This window comes from Salmo salar, chromosome ssa01 (genome assembly GCF_905237065.1).
Source record: "Salmo salar chromosome ssa01, Ssal_v3.1, whole genome shotgun sequence".
NCBI lineage: Eukaryota > Metazoa > Chordata > Actinopteri > Salmoniformes > Salmonidae > Salmo > Salmo salar.
This window is the reverse complement of record NC_059442.1, coordinates 77,784,292-77,805,181: the sequence shown is the minus strand read 5'-3', so window position 1 is coordinate 77,805,181 and position 20,890 is coordinate 77,784,292. Positions and strand designations below refer to the sequence as shown.

Below are 20,890 nucleotides of genomic sequence, written 5' to 3'. Positions count from 1 at the left end.
TGTACGTTCACATCAACCTACTGTACGCTCACGTCAACCTACTGTACGCTCACATCAACCTACTGTACGCTCACGTCAACCTACTGTACGCTCACGTCAACCTACTGTACACTCACGTCAACCTACTGTACGCTCACATCAACCTACTGTACGCTCACATCAACTTACTGTACGCTCAAGACCCTGAATAGACCTTATTCTTTAGTCAACAAGTTTCACCTAACATTCACTCCAACACTGTTAGACTACAGTAACAATCTTAGAGACCCGGATTACAGTCCAGTTCGGACTGCCCCTTGAATTCACTGCAATGTTATTTGACAACAATCCTTCCATATTCCATGGAAAACGTGAGGACAAATTAGATTAGTCATGTACACAGCTAACAGCATGCATAAAAGGTGCAGTGAAATGCTTGCGTGCTAGCTCTCTCAACATTGCAGTACAATAATCAATTTAAACAATAAAAAAAGTCAAATAAAAATATCAAGTAATTAGTAGGTAGTATGCAAAGTAATAAACTGACATGTACACAATAGGATTTACCGTATAGATTATGAATGTGCTATGTCAAGTATAACTGTATTTACAAATATAAAATGGTTAGTGTCATGGTTGCACGGTTAAATCAATAGCATATAAAAGAACAGCAGCGTTGACTGTGTGTGGTATCACTACAGGCACACATCACAGCCCTGTGGCCACGTCCCTACTCTCTCTCTCCGCCTGCCCTGTCACCACAATTGTTTCACACTGTCTAAATAAAGCAATTCAAAATAAGAAAGAAGGGTGGAATTACACTGTGATCTAGGACTGAGAGGACCTAATTGAGACCATAGGCTCCAAATAGGAAAGGAGAACTAGATATTTCCATGGGAATCAGAGAGCGCCACATTGGCTGATTTACGAGATTTAATGAGACCAATATGTAAAGGAAAACGAAAGGTCATTTTGGGGCATTCGATGGATTACATTCTTTCCCACAACTGGTTAGCCTCAATTTCAAATAATCCTTGATCTTTTGTAACATTTCACTTGTTCATTTCACTTTGTTCATTTCACTTTGTATTGGAAAATCTAGAGATTGAAAAGCACATATCTATTTCGTATGGTCAGAGCGGCATATATACAGTCTATAGGGCCGGCTGTTGAGTTCTAGTCATGTTTATAGACATCTGGAGCTGCTCAAACATGAATAAAAGTTTCAACTGCCCTGTCTGTGGTCAGTGGAAGCAGTTAGAACAGCAGTTAGAGTCTAGAACAGAGCCACTGCTTACGGTTCTATTAGGCACCACTATAATCCCCTGTAACACCACTCACACATCCTCATCATAAAACATCTGTTATTACAGCACACCCACACACACACGCACGCACGCACACACACACACACTCACTCATTAGGCTGTTATTGAAGGATCAGCCTTGTGTCTGAATAACAGGCTGAGCTTAGACTGGAGAGGCCGAGAGAAGGATTGATTACTGCCAGACAGACAGCTGAAGGGGCGGAGAGGGGAAAATAAGAGGTGAATGTGGAGAGAAAGTGCAACAGAGCTACTGATAGGGACTGGGGGCATTACAGGGATAGACATGGAGAGGAGAGAGGAAAAGAAGGATGAATGTGTAGAGATAATCAAGTGTAATCGATGCCAGGAATGGAGAGAGAAAGGAAGCAAGAGAAAACGGGTGAATGTGGACAGAAGGAGTGTAGCAGTGTCACTGATATGGAACGGGGGAGTGGGGCTTCTGCCAGTAACAGTGCAAAAGAAGAGAGGAAAAAGGGGTGAATGGAGTGTAGGGCCACTGGAACTAATAGAACAGCTAATCTGTCCAGAGAGCTCTAGGGGAGCAGACCAGATCAGACCAGAACATCCCCTCTGGGAAGGCCTCTGGTACCAGCAGATGTTTCTTATCAAGGCCTTATCAATTTCAATTAACCATGACAAAGCTATTATGCTAATCGGATTTTATGGCCAATTCTCAACTACGGAGGTTTGAACGTTTGTCTTTTTATCATCCACTACACTGTATCAAATCAAAATCAAATATTATTATTCTAAAATGAATTTAAAAAAAAATATTTACACACATTAATCCGTTATGACAAAGCCACCAAGACTCTTCCTAGAGCTGGCCGCCCCCGCCAAACTGAGCAATCGGGGGAGAAGGTCAGGGAGGTGACCAAGAACCCGATGGTCACTCTTACAGAGCTCCAGAGTTCCTCTGTGGAGATGGGAGAATCTTCCAGAAGGACAACTATCTCTGCAGCACTCCACCAATCAAGTCTATATGGTAGAGTGGTCAGACGGAAGTCACTCCTCAGTAAAAGGCACATGACAGCTGGCTTGGAGTTTGCCAAAAGTCACCTAAAGACTCTCATACCATGAGAAACAAGATTCTCTGGTCTGATGAAACCAAGCTTGAACTTCTTGGCCTGAATACCAAGTGTCACGTCTGGAGGAAACCTGGCACCATCCCTACGGTGAAGCATGGTGGTGGCAGCATCATGCTGTTGGGATTTTTTTCAGCGGCAGGGACTGGGAGACTCAGGATCGAGGCAAAGATGAACGGAGCAAACTACAGAGAGATCCTTGATGAAAACCTGCTCCAGAGCGCTCAGGACCTCAGACTGGGGCGAAGGTTCACCTTCCAATAGGACAATGACTGTAAGCACAGATCCAAGACAATGCAGGAGTGGCTTTGGGACAAGTCTCTGAATGGCTTTGAGTGGCCCAGCCAGAACCTGGAATTGAACCCGATCAAACATCTCTGGAGAGACCTGAAAATATCTGTGCATCAACGCTCCACATCCAACCTGACAGAGCTTAAGAAGATCTGCAGAGAAAAATGGGAGTAACTCCCCAAATACAGGTGTGCCAAGCTTGTAGCCTCATACCCAAGAAGAATCAATGCTGTAATCGCTGCCATAGCTGCTTCAACAAAGTACTGAGTAAAGGGTCTGAATACTTATGTAAATGTAATATTTAAAAACCTGTTTTTGCTTTTTCATTGTGGGGTATTGTGTGTAGATAGATGAGGAAAAAAAGGATTTAATACATTTTAGAATAAGGCTGTAACGTAACAAAATGTGGAAAAAGTCAAGGGGTCTGAAGCCACTGTACATGTGAAGTGGCTAAAACAGTATGTAAACATTATTAAAGTGACCAGTGTTCAATGACTATGTACATAGTCATGGCAGCAGTCTCCAAGGTGCAGGGTAGAGTACCGGGTGGTAGCCGGCTAGTAACAGTGACTAAAGTTCAGGGCAGGGTACTGGGCGGAGACCAGCTAGTGGTGATTGATTAACAGTCTATTGGCCTGGAGATAGAAGCTGTTTTTCGGTCTCTCGGTCCCAGCTTTGATGCATCTGTACTGTCTCTGCCTTCTAGATCAGGGGTTCTTAAACCTTTTCAGCCTGGGACCTAAATTAGAAATTCGGTGTTTTCCTGGGACCCAAGCTATAAATACAATAAATCACTGGAATAAACTGATTGATCACATCACACAGATGTAGACCATAAAAAACACACACACACACAGTCCTAATGAGAGGTGTGTGACTGGTTGAAGTTTTCAACAAGCAGATCTATTCTGGGCTCAGTTTTTGACAGTTGAGAACCCTGACTCACACAGGTATGTGGTGCCAAACTGGATCAGAACATCTACTGCTTTCTCAGTCAGTTTCTCAGCATCAAAAAGCATCATGTGTTTATCAGTGTATTCCAGTTCAGAATAAAAATGAGTGCTTGTATTTTAACAGCAAGTTTTTTTTCTCCATCTTCATCTGTACTGTTACTAGGGTTGCACTATTAGCTAGATAGCTTGCTTTGGCTAATGTTAGCTATTAGCTGTGTACAAGGCCAGGGGATTGTTTGAACGAGAAACTCACATCGACTACTATGAGTAGTACTCCCTTATTCCTGTTTATCATCACCTGTTATACAATTACAACAATGCCTTTCTAGCTGACTTACTTTTCCACTGTCAAAACACTGCTTCCTGAAGTATTCTGCCCTGTTCTGAAATAATTCCCTGGGTTTACCGTCATGCTCTGGATGTTTGGTCAGGACCTGTCGTTTTCATTTGTTCGTTTTGAGACTCATTAATAAGCACTTCCCTGCACAAAACACATTGTGGGCGCTCCTCGTTATTTCTCAAACTTTGTATGAAACTAAGAGAGAGAAACTCATCGCTGTATTTGCGTTTAATGACAATTGAACTCAGTCAGAACTTGTGGCTAGCTTGAGTCCATTCGATGACAGCGGTAAGTGATGGGGAGTGGGAATTACAAGCCAGTGACTGACAGCGAATCATCTGCTGCTGAACAGCACTGCAGGGTGTGGGTTGCGGAGTGATCTTCAAGAAAACTGCAGAAAAAAAGATCTGTTGAACCGCGAAGCACACGGGCATCTCCCTCTCACGCAGCTGCCAAACTGAGCAGAGACACCGCTGCTAAGCAGAGAGCGCACTGAACAGAGCGTGAAGTTGCACTTGGCCAAAATCAATTCCAGTAATTAATTAAATAATTATAAATGTACTCTGACACCTCGCGACTCACCATTAACAGGTCTGCGACCCACCTTGGGTCGCGACCCATACTTAAAGAAAGGCTGTTAGATGATAGTGGGGTGAACAGGCCGTGGCTCGGGTGGTTGAATTCCTTGATGATCTTCGTGACCTAGCAGGGGTTCCCAACCTTTTTCCCTAAGGCCCCCTTTTCTTATATAAAAAAGTATTTTTAAAATTTGTTTAATTTGAGGGACCTAGGACAATTATGCTGTTTTGACACTAATTTCCTGCAATTCTACATAGTTTAACAAGACTCTTTTAGATAGGCTATTTAATGATAATAATAATAATAATAATAATAATAATAATAATAATAATAATAATAATAATAATGCATAAGGCAAATAAAGTCTAGGCCTTATAAAGGGTTTATGGGGGCTTGAGCCTTTAAAGTTGTGCTTTATTTAGCAGAGCCACATGGTTCACTGATAGAGATCCCAAATCCTCCCGATTGAAGGAGAATCCCCCACCCTGTTTCCCATAGAGATGACTGAAGTTAGCTAGAGGGACAGCTTTGTTATGGTAACCTAGGTCTCTCTCTGTCTCTCTCCTGTAAGTTGGACTTGTCAGGTCAGTGTGTGTGTGTGTGTGTGTGTGTGTGTGTGTGTGTGTGTGTGTGTGTGTGTGTGTGTGTGTGTGTGTGTGTGTGTGTGTGTGTGTGTGTGTCTTGCCAGGTCAGTATATGGAACAGGATACTCTATTAATAGAGCAGTGTGGATGTTTGATCAGAAAACAAGCGTTCCATGAATCTCTGCTCTGTCTGTATAGACCTCTGTCTGTATAGACCTCTGTCTGTGTAGCCCTCTGTTTGTGTAACCCTCTGTCTGTGTAGCCCTCTGTCTATGTAGCCCTCTGTCTATGTAGCCCTCTGTCTATGTAGCCCTTTCTCTGTGTAGCCCTTTCTCTGTGTAGCCCTTTCTCTGTGTAGCCCTTTCTCTGTGTAGCCCTTTCTCTGTGTAGCCCTTTCTCTGTGTAGCCCTCTGTCTATGTAGCCCTCTGTCTATGTAGCCCTCTGTCTGTGTAGCCCTCTGTCTGTGTAGCCCTCTGTCTGTGTAGCCCTTTCTCTGTGTAGCCCTCTGTCTGTGTAGCCCTCTGTCTGTGTAGCCCTCTGTCTGTGTAGCCCTCTGTCTGTGTAGCCCTCTGTCTGTGTAGCCCTCTGTCTGTGATCAGCAGGATATATATATAAAGACAGGGAGAAATATATAGAAATGGAGGGAGAGAGAGAAAGATAGAAAGGGAGAGAGAGAGCAGGAGAAAGGAGAGAGTGTGTGTGTGTGTGTGTGTGTGTGTGTGTGTGTGTGTGTGTGTGTGTGTGTGTGTGTGTGTGTGTGTGTGTGTGTGTGTGTGTGTGTGTGTGTGTGTGTGTGTGTGTGTGAATGTCAGACCCCTCCCACTGGGCACACACTGGTTAAATCAACGTTGTTTCCATGTCAGTTCAATGAAAATACGTTGAACCAATATTGAATTGACGTCTGTGCCCAGTGGACTGCTACAGACCTGGCGTGTAGTCCGTCTGTCCCATAGGGCTGTACCAGGTACTGATGGACAGTCATGTTACGTAAGGTTCCCGCCAGCTTGATTTTCTTCCTCGACCGATGCAGGTTGATGATATAGATCGTTATGGATCCTCTCACGTAGTTACGACTGGAAGGAATAGAAGAGAAGTATTCTAAATTAAACAACAAGTAAAGATAAACACAAATATTGGTTTTCATGGTCTTCTTTTTCACACACACACTGCAGAGACAGAGAGACAGACAGAGAGGAAGTTCTTTGACTAGACCTTTTGTTGCTCTCTCACTACCTTTTTCTCACTATCTCTAGCGAGATCTGTAAGGGCCTTTATAGTGTCATCCTCTGCCGAGTACAACAGAACCTTCAATAACTAACTAGGAGAAGAGTCCTTTTAAAGACAGAGGAAAGCCTTTGAAATGGTTACCTGGTATGTCAGGGATGGAACGATGCTGCCACCCGCCAATTTAATAACAGGAGCAAAAGAGTTGTAGAAGACGGGTCAGTCTGAACGTGTTCCAAGCATTCTATAAACTCAATGTAATCTAGTTCTTCTCTTCATTAGAATCCTAAACCTGTCATCTATGTTTTGTATGTACATTTATATTAAAGCGGCAATCAGAAGTTGAAACAATAACAAAGCGTTCTCCTCGCCCCTGCTCCGGTAAAAAGCTGAGGGATGGTGCTAGAGAAGTGCAATCCCCTTTCAGAGACAGAGCTGTGGAGGCAAGGCATGATCATCCCTGCTATCAAAATTAGCTTTAACAATGTTTTGAGGCTATATAGTGTTTGTTTACATTTACTTTGTTTACAAACATTGGAGTAAAACAAGGTTACATTTTGGGTTGTGATCAGGTACGACAGTTGAACTAAGCTTATGATGTATTTATAAGTTATACTGTATTCTTCAACAATCAATAGGTACATATCACTAATTTACAGTGAAGGAAAAAAGTATTAGATCCCCTGCTGATTTTGTACGTTTGCCCACTGACAAATAAACGAACAGTCTATAATTTTAATGGTAGGTTTATTTGAACAGTGAGAGACAGAATAACAACAACAAAAAATCCAGAAAAATGCATGTCAAAAATGTTATAAAAGAATTTGCATTTTAATGAGGGAAATAAGTATTTGACCCCTCTGCAAAACATGACTTAGTACTTGATGGCAAAACCCTTGTTGGCAATCACAGAGGTCAGACGTTTCTTGTAGTTGGCCACCAGGTTTGTAGACTGATCATTTCTTTGTCAGTGGGCAAGCGTACAAAATCAGCAGGGGATCAAATACTTTTTCCCTCACTGTATGAGTCCAGAAATGGATGTAGCAACTGCAGATTGTCCTTTTAAACCGTATTTGATGTAATTGCCCTCTTGGCCTTGTTTTTAGATATGTACAGTACATTTCATAATACTGTCAAATATGCCCAGATTGAAGGGGTCTAAGATGTTTTGATATGATCAGAACCTAAGACCTGAAGTCCCTACTCACATCAAATTCAGGGTCAATTGGAGGGTGTCAAAGTGTGGGACAGACAATACAGCATGAGTCCCAGTCTCTGGAACAGAGTGCTGGGGACAGGACTTTGGAGATTTTAGCCAAAGGTAAATATCTACAAGAGAAAGATAAGGCACACATGATAACATTTAATAACCTGTCTAATGTGAAGGGAGGATCAACACAACTGGAGTGGTACCATATGTTTCTGGGTGTCTGTGTGTGGTGATACCATATGTTCCTGGGTGTCTGTGTGTGGTCATACCATATGTTCCTGGGTATCTGTGTGTGGTGATACCATATGTTCCTGGGTGTCTGTGTGTGGTGATACCATATGTTCCTGGGTGTCTGTGTGTGGTGATACCATATGTTTCTGGGTGTCTGTGTGTGGTGATACCATATGTTCCTGGGTGTCTGTGTGTGGTGATACCATATGTTTCTGGGTGTCTGTGTGTGGTGATACCATATGTTCCTGGGTGTCTGTGTGTGGTGATACCATATGTTTCTGGGTGTCTGTGTGTGGTGATACCATATGTTTCTGGGTGTCTGTGTGTGGTGATACCATATGTTCCTGGGTGTCTGTGGGCATTGATATCATATGTTTCTGAGGACCACATTGTTCAGGGTCAGTGTTGGGCTTTGTCAGACAGATTGACTAGCGATCCCTCTCTGATCATCAATCTCTCTATATCTCTCCATCTGTCTCTCTCTCCATCTCTCTCTCTCCATCTCTCTCTCCATCTCTCTCTCTCTTTCTCCATCTCTCTCTCTTCCTCTCTCTCTCCATCTGTCTCACTCTCCATCGGTCTCACTCTCCATCTCTCTCATCTGTCCAACTCTCCATCTCTCTCTCTCCAGCTCTCTCTCTCTCCATCTGTCTCACTCTCCATCTGTCTCACTCTCCATCTCTCATCTGTCTCACTCTCTATCTCACTCCATCTCTCCATCTGTCACACTCTCCATCTCTCACTCTCCATCTCTGTCTCCATCTCTCTCTCCATCTCTCATCTCTTTCTCCATCTCTCTCTCACTCTCCATCTCTCTCTCCATCTGTCTCTCTCACGGCTTCTGGTTTTTGTTCACTCTCTGTCTCTACATCTCATCGTACATCAAAGAAACACTAAGCAGACACACAGAGATCCTATTCAAGTGACTTGAATAAATTCAAACAAACACTCTGTTGACAGAGAACAGAACCAAGGTTGGTCACGTCTGTATACAGAAACCAGTGTCTGTCTGTCTGTCTTCGTGTCAGACAGTGTAATCGGTCAGGCCTGGAGAGTTTCTTATGCTTAGCTATTGGAGCCTTATGCCTTATGCCAAACATTGCTCAGGGCTGGGTTGGATCAGACAGAGAGAGATGGAGGGATAGATACCCATAGATTAGACAGAGAGATGGAGAGAGGGATAAAGACAGTCCAGGATTTCCAAAATGATGAGATTCTGAGGCATTAGAAGCAGGAACGTAAACAATCCTTCACGTTGTTTGATGTTGGAGCATCGGTTCAGAGTGAAACAGACTATGCTAACCGCTAAATGTCTGGAAGGCTGGAAACCGCTAACTGGCTATCCGGATAGAATAATACAATACCCTTGATAGCAAAAGAGTAATGGAACCGCCAACAGAGTAAAGAGGATAAATGTTGAGATCCAAATATAAGTCCCTTGCCAGGGGCTACAGACTCCCCTCTTAAGAGGTGATAGTCACCGTCCTATCCTTCCAGGTGCCAGATGGAAAGCACTTGATGACAACCATTTCATATATCTGCAGATCTGTCAACAGGCTACACCACAGGTTGCAGATCAGATGTGAGGTCTCTCTAGAGAGTCTCTTTGCGCCAAACCTGTAACTATGATAGAATAGACGACTATAGACAAATCCAATTGCTTGGAGCAGGGGATAGAGATCAAAGAAAATGTTCACCAGCAAAGACGGAAGACTGATACTCCCTTATATGTGTTAATTGTATATTTAATATATACAGTGCCTTCAGAATGTTATGTTAACCTTATTCTGAAATGGACTAAATAAAACAATTTCCTCAGCAATCTACACACAATAGCCCATAAAAAGAAATGAAAAAAAGTTTTTAGAAATGTTTGCAAATTTATTACAAATAAAAACCATTTTATTAGTCACATGCGCCTTACAGTGAAATGCTTACTTATGAGCCCCTAACCAACAACGCAGTTAAAAAAAATACGGATAAGAATAAGAAATAAAAGTAACAAGTAATTAAAGACTAGCAGTAAAATAACAATAGCGAGACCATATACAGGGGGTCAATGTGTGGGGGCACCGGTTAGTTGATGTCACAGCCGTCGTTTTGAATAGACCAAGGCGCAGCGTGGATAGTGCTCATTCTTGATACTTTTAATGAGAAACACTTTACAAAATAACAAACGACCAACAGTTCCGTCGGGTACAATAACTAAACGGAAAATAACCACCCACGAAACCCAAAGGAAAACAGGCTGCCTAAGTATGGCTTCCAATCAGAGACAACGAAAGACACCTGCCTCTGATTGGAAACCATACTCGGCCAAACATGGAAAACGAAACATAGAAATAGAAAACTAGAGCAAATTCCCCTAGAAACAACAAACCCCAAAACACACAAAACAACCCCCCTGCCACGCCCTGACCATTCTACTATGGCAAATGACCCTTTTCACTGGTCAGGACGTGAGAGTTGAGGTAATATGTACATGTAGGTAGAATTATTGAAGTGACTATGTATAGATGAGAACAACAGAGAGTAACAGCGGTGTAAAAAAAAGGGGGGGGGGGGACAATGCAAATAGTCTGGGTAGCCATTTGATTAGATGTTCAAAAGTCTTATGGCTTGGGGGTAGAAGCTGTGTAGAAGCCTCTTGGAGCTAGACTTGGCGCTCCGGTACCGCTTGCTGTGTGTAGCAGAGAGAACAGTCTATGACTAGGGTGGCTGGAGTCTTTGACAATTTTTAGGGCCATCCTCTGACACCGCCTGGTATAGAGGCCCTGGATGGCAGGAAGCTTGGCCCCAGTGATGTACTGGGCCGTTCGCATTAACCTCTGTAGTGCCTTGCGGTCGGAGGCCGAGCAGTTGCCATACCAGGCAGTGATGCAACCAGTCAGGATGCTCTCAATGGTGCAGCTGTTGAACCTTTTGAGGATCTGAGGACCCATGCCAAATCTTTTCAGTCTCCTAAGGGGGAATAGGTTTTGTCGTGCCCGCTTCACGACTGTCTTCGTGTGCTTGGACCATGTTAGTTTGTTGGTGATGTGGACACCAAGGAACTCGAAGCTCTCAACCTGCTCCACTGCAGCCCCGTCGATGAGAATGGGGGCGTGCTCGGTCCTCTTTTTCCTGTAGTCCACAATCATCTCCTTCGTCTTAAACCTCTCCCTCAATGTGATCAAGTCCAGGCACCACACGGCCAGGTCTCTGACCTCCTCCCTATAGGCTGTTTCGTTGTTGTCGGTGATCAGGCAGATCACTATTGTGTCATCAGCAAACTTAATGATGGTGTTGAAGTCGTGCATGGCCATGCAGTCATGAGTGAACAGGGAGTACAGGAGCATGCACCCCTGCAAGGCCCCTGTGTTGAGGATCAGCGTTGCAGATGTGTTGTTACCTACCCTTACCAGCTGGGGCGGCCCGTCACGAAGTCCAGGATCCAGTTGCAGAGGGAGGTGTTTAGTCCTAGGGTCCTTAGCTTAGTGATGAGCTTTGAGGGCACTATGGTGTTGAACGCTGAGCTGTAGGCAATGAATAGCATTCTCACATAGGTGTTCCTTTTGTCCAGGTGGGAAAGGGCAGTGTGGAGTGCAATAGAGATTGCGTCATCTGTGGATCTGTTGGGACGGTATGCAAATTGGAGTGGGTCTAGGCTTTCTGGAATGATGGTGTTGATGTATCTTATTTAAGTATTCAGCCCCTTTGCTATGAGACTCCGCATTGAGCTCCGGTGCATCCTGTTTCCATTGATCATCCTTGAGATATTTCTCCAACTTAAGTCTGCCTTTGGTCAATTCAATTGATTGGACATGATTTGGAAAGGCACACACCTGTCTATATAAAGTCCCACAGTTAACGGTGCATGTCAGAGCAAAAACCAAGCCATGAGGTTGAAGGAATTGTCCGTAGAGCTCCGAGACAGGATTGTGTCGAGGCACAGATCTGGGGAAGTGTACCAAAAGATTTCTGCAGCATTGAAGGTCCCCAAGAACACAGTGGCCTCCATCATTCTTTAATGGAAGAAGTTTGGAACCACCAAAACTCTTCCTAGAGCTGGCCGTCCGGCCAAACTGAGCAATCGGTGGAGATGGGCCTTGGTCAGAGAGGTGACCAAGAACCCGACGGTCACTCTGACAGAGCTCTAGAGTTCCTATGTGGAGATGGGAGAACCTTCCAGAAGGGCAACCATCTCTATGGCACTCCACCAACCAGGCCTTTATGGTAGAGTGGCCAGACAGAAGCCACTCCTCAGTAAAAGACACATGACAGCCCGCTTGGAGTTTGCCAAAAGGCACCTAAAGACTCTCAGACCATGAGAAACAAGATTCTCTGTTCTGATGAAACCAAGATTGAACTATTTGGCCTGAATACCAAGTGTCACGCCTGGAGGAAACCTTGCACCATCCCTTCGGTGAAGCATGGTGGTGGCACCATCATGCTGTGAGGATGTTTTTCAGCGGCAGGGACTGGGAGACTAGTCAGGATCGAGGCAAAGAACAGAGAAAAGTACAGAGAGATCCTTAATGAAAACCTGCTCCAGAGCGCTCAGGACCTCAGACTGGGGCGAAGGTTCACCTTCCAATAGGACAACGACCCTAAGCACACAGCCAAGACAACACAGGAGTGGCGTCGGGACAAGTCTCTGAATGTCCTTGAGTGGCCCAGCCAGAGCCAGGACTTGAACCCGATTGAACATCTCTGGAGAGACTTGAAAATAGCTGTGCAGCAACGCTCCCCATCTAGCCTGCTAGAGCTCCCCAAATACAGGTGTGTGTAGATTGATGAGACATTTTTAAATCCATTTTAGAATAAGGCTGTTACATAATAAAATGTGGAAAAAGTAAAGTTATTGCAGTTATTGCATATAGATAGTGTAGTGTGTGGAGTAGGGTGAACAGTTGTAACTGAGCCGTGTGTGTAGGTGGGACAGAGGGCATTAAGTCTAGCCTGGTGCTGAAAGCTCTGCTGGCCTGATACACATCTCATACGGCTGGGTTAAATGATAACCTTGAACAGGGGGAACAGGGGGACGGTGCTGCTCTTTATCTAGTCTGGCACAGACATCCCTATTGTACCTACCCCTCCGTTTCCCCTCACCCTCCCCCCAAAACCCCCTCCAACCGGGATAAAGGACTGGCACTCCTGTCACCGCTGCTTTCACGAAGAGAACAGTCCCTCACACGCCTGATAAGTGATACCTGTTAAGTTTTATGGCCTGGCCTCTGAAAGACTGAGGTGCCTGGACGACAGTTATTTATGAGCTGTAGTTACAGGCAGACTAGATAGAATTGTGGAAGACTGGGTTATTGATGTGATTTAGTATGGCTAGAGCGGCTTATTAATGGGCTATAGCAGGGATCATCAACTAGATTCAGCCACGAGACAATTTTTTTGGGCTGTTCAGGGGGCCGGAACTTAATTACAAATAATCTGTAGACTGCAAATTGACCACAAGAAGCCCAAACAGATATATAATGTTTGACTAAAATACAATCATTTTAAACCTAGCTTACATTTGTATACGATTACGTGTCTCTCTATTATGCATGGGAATACTTGGGAACACATTTCTTAAATTAAAATCACTTGGAGCTGGCTTCCTGGTGTTTTTACAGTCGATTATGTCCAACAATGAAAAAAAATATATATAGATTATTATTTCTTTTTTTGTTGTTTAAATGTTTTGGGGGAACCCTGGGTTATAGTATGAGGCTAGACACTGTGCCTCAGGTGTTTTGAGAATGTAACACCAAGGGAAGATGGGACAACAAAGCTATAGAAGTCTAAGCTGTGATTGTTTTTTAGCCACCCAGCTAATTCTTGTCCTTAGGCCAAAATTGTACTGACAAAGTGGTACTTTTTGAAGCTGTTATAGTGTACTGTATATGGCTGTAGTTTTTACTTGTGGAAGCTGGTACAATGTGCGTAGATCCGTAGTTTGTCTCGTATAACCCTCCCTGGTCGTGGTTTCCTCTGCAAGCCTGCTACCCGCACTGCCAACACCCTGGGACCGACCAGACGCTTGAACACCAGGGACAACCAGTAGTCCTGGAACACACACACACACACACACACAGACAGACAGACAGACAGACAGACAGACAGACAGACAGACAGACAGACAGACAGACAGACAGACAGACAGACAGACAGACAGACAGACAGACAGACAGACAGACAGACAGACAGACAGACAGACAGACAGACACAGGGGACACCTGTTACACAGTGAAAAACCACACACAGTATGCATAGTCAGATAGCAAAGTAAGCATGAGCTCCCACAATGATGTTGCGTGGACACAGACATGAGAAGGGCATGCGTTAGCTTAGCGGGTTAACATATTCTTTAGTGAGTGGGTTAGCATTCCCATTCTGTTCCATTGAGTCCATTGACTTGTCAACACCGATATAAGGTCTGGCTAAATGGTCGTGCAGTATGTCAGAACAGGGGGCTGTAGAGGTGCAGAGGTGCTAAAACACTCCACTATGTGTGATAACAGTTGTATAAAACATAAACAAAACTTAAGATACCACAGAGTGTGTTGAGTGAATTAACTGGATGTGAGCCCCTTAGGGTTTACAAGTGTCCAATTCAATGTAAATCACACATTATATCACTATTCACCTCAATTATCTGGAGGAAAAAAACATTTGGGGAAAGCAGAGAGGCTGTACGGGTGTCTACTCCTGTTTCAGCCACCATGGTCGACATGATCAGGGGTAGAAGCTGGATACCAGATGCTTCAGTCTTTATTGAAAGAGACAATAAAATACATACTCCCCTCCTCTCCTCTCCTCTCCTCTCCTCTCCTCTCCTCTCCTCTCCTCTCCTCTCCTCTCCTCTCCTCTCCTCTCCTCTCCTCTCCTCTCCTCTCCTCTCCTCTCCTCTCCTCTCCTCTCCTCTCCTCTCCTCTCCTCTCCTCTCTTCTCTTCTCTTCTCTTCTCTTCTCTTCTCTTCTCTTCTCTTCTCTTCTCTTCTCTTCTCCTCTCCTCTCCTCTCTTCTCTTCTCTTCTCTTCTCTTCTCTTCTCTTCTCTTCTCTTCTCTTCTCTTCTCTTCTCTTCTCCTCTCCTCTCTTCTCCTCTCCTGCCCATCTCCCCTCTCATAGCCCTCTCTCCTCCTCTCTCCCCTCTATCTCCTGTACGTCTCCTCTCCTCTCTTCTCTCCCTTCTCTCTCCTGTCCTACCCTCCTATCCTATCCTCTCTTCTCCTCTATTCTCCTCTCCCCTCTCTCTCCTGTCCTGCCCATCTCCCCTCCTGCACCTCTCTCCTACCCCTCCTCTCCTCTCCTCTCCTCTGACTCACTCCTCTTCTCTCCCCTGTCTTGCCCCTTTTCCATTTTATTTTCTCTGCTTTCTTCCCCTGTCCTGCCCCTCTCTTCCATGATATCTCTTTCTCCTATTCTGCCCCTCTCCACTCTCTCTCTCTCTCTCTCTCTCTCTCCCCTGTCCTGCCCCGCTCCTCATCTCTCTGATCTCTCTCTCCTGACCCGCTCCTCTCTGCCATGTCCTGCCCCTCTCCTCATCTCTCTGATCTCTCTCTCCTGACCCGCTCCTCTCTGCCATGTCCTGCCCCTCTCTTCTCTGATATCTCTCTCTCCTATCCTGCCCCTCTTCTCTGCAGTCTCTCTCTCTCCCCTATCCTGCCCTTCTCATCTTCTCTGCTCTCTCCGCTGTCCTGCCCCTATCCTCTTCTCTCCTCTCCCCTGTCCTTCCCTTCCCATCTTCTCTCCTCTGTTCTCTGTCCTGCCACCCCACCTCTCTCTCTCTCTCCTGCTTTTTCCTCTGTCCTGCCCCTCTCTCTCGCTCTATTTTCATGCCCCTCTCCTCTTCTCTTCTCTCCTGTCCTCTCTCTCTCCCCTGTGCTGCCCCTCTCCTCTTTTCTTCTCCCCTCTCTCCCCAAAATCAACACCTCACCAGAGGTTCTGAACAACATGTGTGTGTCAGGAAGTTCCCATGCAATCCTGCATATGGCAACATTTAAGGCTTTTTTTCCCCACCAGGCCAAGCTTTAACTTAATTTGCTGCTCCGCCATCGGGACAGCCCAGAGTACAGTAAGAGTACAGAACAGAAGTGTACAATTTGGGCTATAGACAGGGCTATCGGCAGCTGGGAATAGAGCAGACACCAATATTATGAAGAAATCTGTAGATTCTGAGGTAAAACAAAGAGCAGTTCTTCGGGTGAAAGCCTTGGAGCGTAGACTGTGGTTACATGAGTGCCTTTCTCTTGCAAGATGGACAGATAATATCAAACATTGTGGAAATGATATTATTATCCTTTTACACGGTGTCTGGCTACGTTAGAAACTTACATTAGCAAAGTGCATGCCTTGCCCACCTCAGGATTTCTCCCCTTTCCAGCCATTACTTCCCTGTTTTTGTGGGTTGTAAATTCATTTGTCACATAATTGTTGCTGGATCGATTTATTTAAGAAGAAAACTAATGCACATCCCATCTCTTGCTTGTACAAAACACATTTTCCCACTGATTTTATGATCGCAATCTTTGCACAGGTTGGTGCTCTTTTTTTGTAACGTTTGAGTTTGAGTTTATTTTATTTTTACAGGGACAGTGCACTTTAATCAACGTTTCAGTAAAAGTGCCGGTTTTAGCCAGCCGGCTCATTTTCAACCGCAGTCCTTGGGCAGGTTATTAAAAACAATTACAATATAGACAATCATTGAGCAGTGAGCACACGCAGAGCAACATAGGACAAGCAAGACGTAGCATACAGACAGAGCAATATAGGACAAGCAAGATGTAGCATACACTAAGTTGACTGTGCCTTTAAACAGCATGGAAAATTCCAGTAAATTCGGTCATGGTTTTAGAAGCTTCTGATAGGCTAATTCACATCATTTGAGTCAATTGGAGGTACCGGTTTGCAACTGCACATGGGAACAAAGATCATACTTTTTGGAGAAATGTCCTCTGGTCTGATGAAACAAAAATAGAACTGTTTGGCCATAATGACCATCGTTATGTTTGGAGGAAAAAGGGGGAAGCTTGCAAGCCGAAGAACACCATCCAAACCGTGAAGCACGGGGGTGGCAGCATCATGTTGTGGGGGTGCTTTGCTGCAGGAGGGACTGGTGCACTTCACAAAATAGATAGCTTCATGAGGAATGAATATTATGTGGATATATTGAAGAAACATCTCAAGACATCAGTCAGGAAGTTAAAGCTTGGTCGCAAATTGGTCTTCCAAATGGACAATAACCCCAAGCATACTTCCAGTAGTGGCAAAATGGCTTAAGGACAACAAAGTCAAGGTATTGGAGTGGCCATCACAAAGCCCTGACCTCAATCCCATAGAAAATGTGTGGGCAGAACTGAAAAAGCGTGTGTGAGCAAGGAGGCCTACAAACCTGACTCAGTTACACCAGCTCTGTCAGGAGGAATGGGTCAAAGTTTCCCCAACTTATTGTGGGAAGCTTGTGGAAGGATACCCGAAACGTTTGACCCAAGTTAAACAATTTAAAGGCAATGCTACCAAATACTAATTGAGTGTATGTAAACTTCTGACCCACTGGGAATGTGATGAAGGAAATAAAATATGAAATAAATCATTCTCTCCTATTATTCTGACATTTCAAAATGTTTAAAATAAAGTGGTGATCCTAGCTGACCTAAGACAGGGAATTCTTACTAGGTTTAAATGTCAGAAATTGTGAAAAACTGAGTTTAAATGTATTTGGCTAAGGTGTAGGTAAACTTCCGATTTCAACTGTACAATGCATTTGGAAAGTATTCTGACCCTTTCTCTTTTTCCACATTTTATGGACTAAATAAATAAAAAACTCATCAATCTACACACAATACCCCATAAAGACAATGTAAAAACAGGTTTTTAGAAATAAAAATACCTTATTTACATAAGTATTCTGACCCTTTGCTATGAGATTCGAAATTGAGCTCAGGTGCATCCTGTTTCCATTGATCATTCTTGAGATGTTCCTACAACTTGATTGGAGTCCACCTGTGGTAAATTCAATTGATTGGACATGATTTAAAATGCACACACCTGTCTATATAAGGTCCCACAGTTGACAGTGCATGTCAGAGCCAAGCCAAACCAAGCCATGAGGTCTAAGAACTTGTCTGTAGAGCCAGAGACAGGATTGTGTCGAGGCACAGACCTGGGGAAGAGTACAACAAAATGTGTGCAGCATTGAAGGTCCCCAAGAACACAGTGGCTTCCATCATTCTTAAATGGAAGAAGTTTAGAACCACCAAGACTCTTCCTAGAGCTGGCCGCCTGGTCAAACTGAGCAATAGGGGAATAAGGGCCTTGGTCAGGGAGGTGACCAAGAACCCGATGGTCACTCTGACAGAGTGGGGTATTGTGTGTAGATTGATGAGGGGAAAAAAACGATTTAATCAGTTTTAGAATAAGGCTGTAACGTCACAAAATGTAGAAAAAGTCAAGGGGTCTGAATACTTTCTGAATGCACTGTATAAAGACGCTGGTTGGATAGAGGGTAATTTAATGCAAATGGATTTAACTATACTCAAGTGTATATGCAAATTAGTTATTTTCAAATATTATTATTCTATCAATATAATAACAAAACACATAAATAGGCCATATATGGTTTATATATGGTAGCATGGGTCTTATATATAAAAAGTGTGTGTGTGTATATGTAACCGATGTGAAATGGCTAGTTAGTTAGCGGTGGTGCGCGCTAATAGCGTTTCAATCAGTGACGTCACTCGCTCTGAGACTTGAAGTAGGTTTTCCCTTGCGTTGCAAGGGCCGTGGCTTTTGTGGCGCGATGGGTAACGATGCTTCGTGGGGTGTCAGTTGTTGATGTGTGCAAGGGTCCCTGGTTCGAGCCTGGGTTGGGGCGAAGAGAGGGACGGAACCTACACTGTTACATTGATGCTGTTGACCCGGATCATTGGTTGCTGCAGTGGTAGGTTCTGCAGGCGGTGACCACAGACCACTTCTCAGTTCCTATGCTTCCTGGCTGATGTTTTGGTCACTTTTGAATGCTGGCAGTGCTTTCACTCTAGTGGTAGCATGAGACGGAGTCTACAACCCACACAAGTGGCTCAGGTAGTGCAGCTCATCCAGGATGGCACATCAATGCGAGCTGTGGCAAGAAGGTTTGCTGTGTCTGTCAGTGTAGTGTCCAGAGCATGGAGGTGCTACCAGGAGACAGGCCAGTACATCAGGAGACGTGGAGGAGGCCGTAGGAGGGCAACAACCCAGCAGCAGGACCACTACCTCCGCCTTTGTGCAAGGAGGAGCAGGAGGAGCACTGCCAGAGCCCTGCAAAATGACCTCCAGTAGGCCACAAATGTGCATGTGTCTGCTCAAACGGTCAGAAACAGACTCCATGAGGGTGGTATGAGGGCCCGACGTCCACAGGTGGGGGTTGTGCTTACAGCCCAACACCGTGCAGGACGTTTGGCATTTGCCAGAGAACACCAAGATTGGCAAATTCGCCACTGGCGCCCTGTGCTCTTCACAGATGAAAGCAGGTTCACACTGAGCACATGTGACAGACGTGACAGAGTCTGGAGACGCCGTGGAGAACGTTCTGCTGCCTGCAACATCCTCCAGCATGACCGGTTTGGCGGTGGGTCAGTCATGGTGTGGGGTGGCATTTCTTTGGGGGGCCGCACAGCCCTCCATGTGCTCGCCAGAGGTAGCCTGACTGCCATTAGGTACCGAGATGAGATCCTCAGACCCCTTGTGAGACCATATGCTGGTGCGGTTGGCCCTGGGTTCCTCCTAATGCAAGACAATGCTAGACCTCATGTGGCTGGAGTGTGTCAGCAGTTCCTGCAAGAGGAAGGCATTGATGCTATGGACTGGCCCGCCCGTTCCCCAGACCTGAATCCAATTGAGCACATCTGGGACATCATGTCTCGCTCCATCCACCAACTCCACGTTGCACCACAGACTGTCCAGGAGTTGGCGGATGCTTTAGTCCAGGTCTGGGAGGAGATCCCTCAGGAGACCATCCGCCACCTCATCAGGAGCATGCCCAGGCGTTGTAGGGAGGTCATACAGGCACGTGGAGGCCACACACACTACTGAGCCTCATTTTGACTTGTTTTAAGGACATTACATCAAAGTTGGATCAGCCTGTAGTGTGGTTTTCCACTTTAATTTTGAGTGTGACTCCAAATCCAGACCTCCATGGGTTGATAAATTGGATTTCCATGATTATTTTTGTGTGATTTTGTTGTCAGCACATTCAACTATGTAAAGAAAAAAGTATTTAATAAGATTATTTCATTCATTCAGATCTAGGATGTGTTATTTTAGTGTTCCCTTTATTTTTTTGAGCAGTGTGTATATATATATATATTTGACATAAAGTTTAAACATGAATTCCCAACTGAACTGATTGATTACGTTGACTTTTTGTCTGTCATTATACAATTATTTATGTGCTATAATTCAGTCAATATTTGATGGATTTCTTATTTATTTAAAAAGCGTTGAGTAGCTTCATTATGCAACAATACCAGAACTGTATGTTTGACCTTTTATAAATGTCTTGTATTCTATGAGTCTATAGATATACGTATGTTGGTTTGCCTAACCTGGGTTCCAAGAGAGAAAACCCATCAGGTCAGGGAATCTTCAGGACCTCCACAGTAGTCTTTCTCTGTCTGATCAGTCAGAGCTGTGTTTAATGAGCAGGTTTAACCAGGCTGATCTGTGTGCCTGATTTACTAACTGAGAGAGATGGAGATGTCAATGAGTTGTCTACAGGATGTGCCCAGTTAGACATCTGGAGAGCAGGGGGAGAATCAGGGAGAGAATCAGGGAGAAAATACACACAGGGACGGATAGTGCTGTAGATAGTCCACCCTGAGAATCTGGTAGTTTAAAGATATCAGTTTAGATATAGCGTACCGGTAGTAGCCACTGCCATGGGTAAAGAACATATAGTAGTTAGAAAGAACTGGATGGCGAAGACCTTGTGTTTGAAACATTGCAGTCAATAGAGAGGGGAGAATCTTCAGCATCTACCTAGTGAGGAAGGAGGCAGGGCAGGTGCCAGAACGAATCAGTTGGATGGGCATTTGATTTCCATAGGGGGTGGCACTATTTTTTCACGG

The 20,890-nt window shown here is 44.6% G+C and overlaps 1 protein-coding gene across 1 annotated transcript in view; it reads right to left on the bottom strand.

Annotated features, from left to right (window-relative positions):
- Positions 1-20,890, bottom strand: part of LOC106612917 (inactive heparanase-2) — a 115,692-nt gene that overhangs the window by 5,705 nt on the left and 89,097 nt on the right. Inside the window, exons 10-11 of the mRNA XM_014214584.2 lie at positions 13,702-13,847; positions 6,067-6,213 (exon numbers count right to left, since the gene is read on the bottom strand). Coding sequence (XP_014070059.1) covers positions 6,067-6,213; positions 13,702-13,847 — 293 coding nt within the window. The remainder of the gene's footprint in view (positions 1-6,066; positions 6,214-13,701; positions 13,848-20,890) is intronic.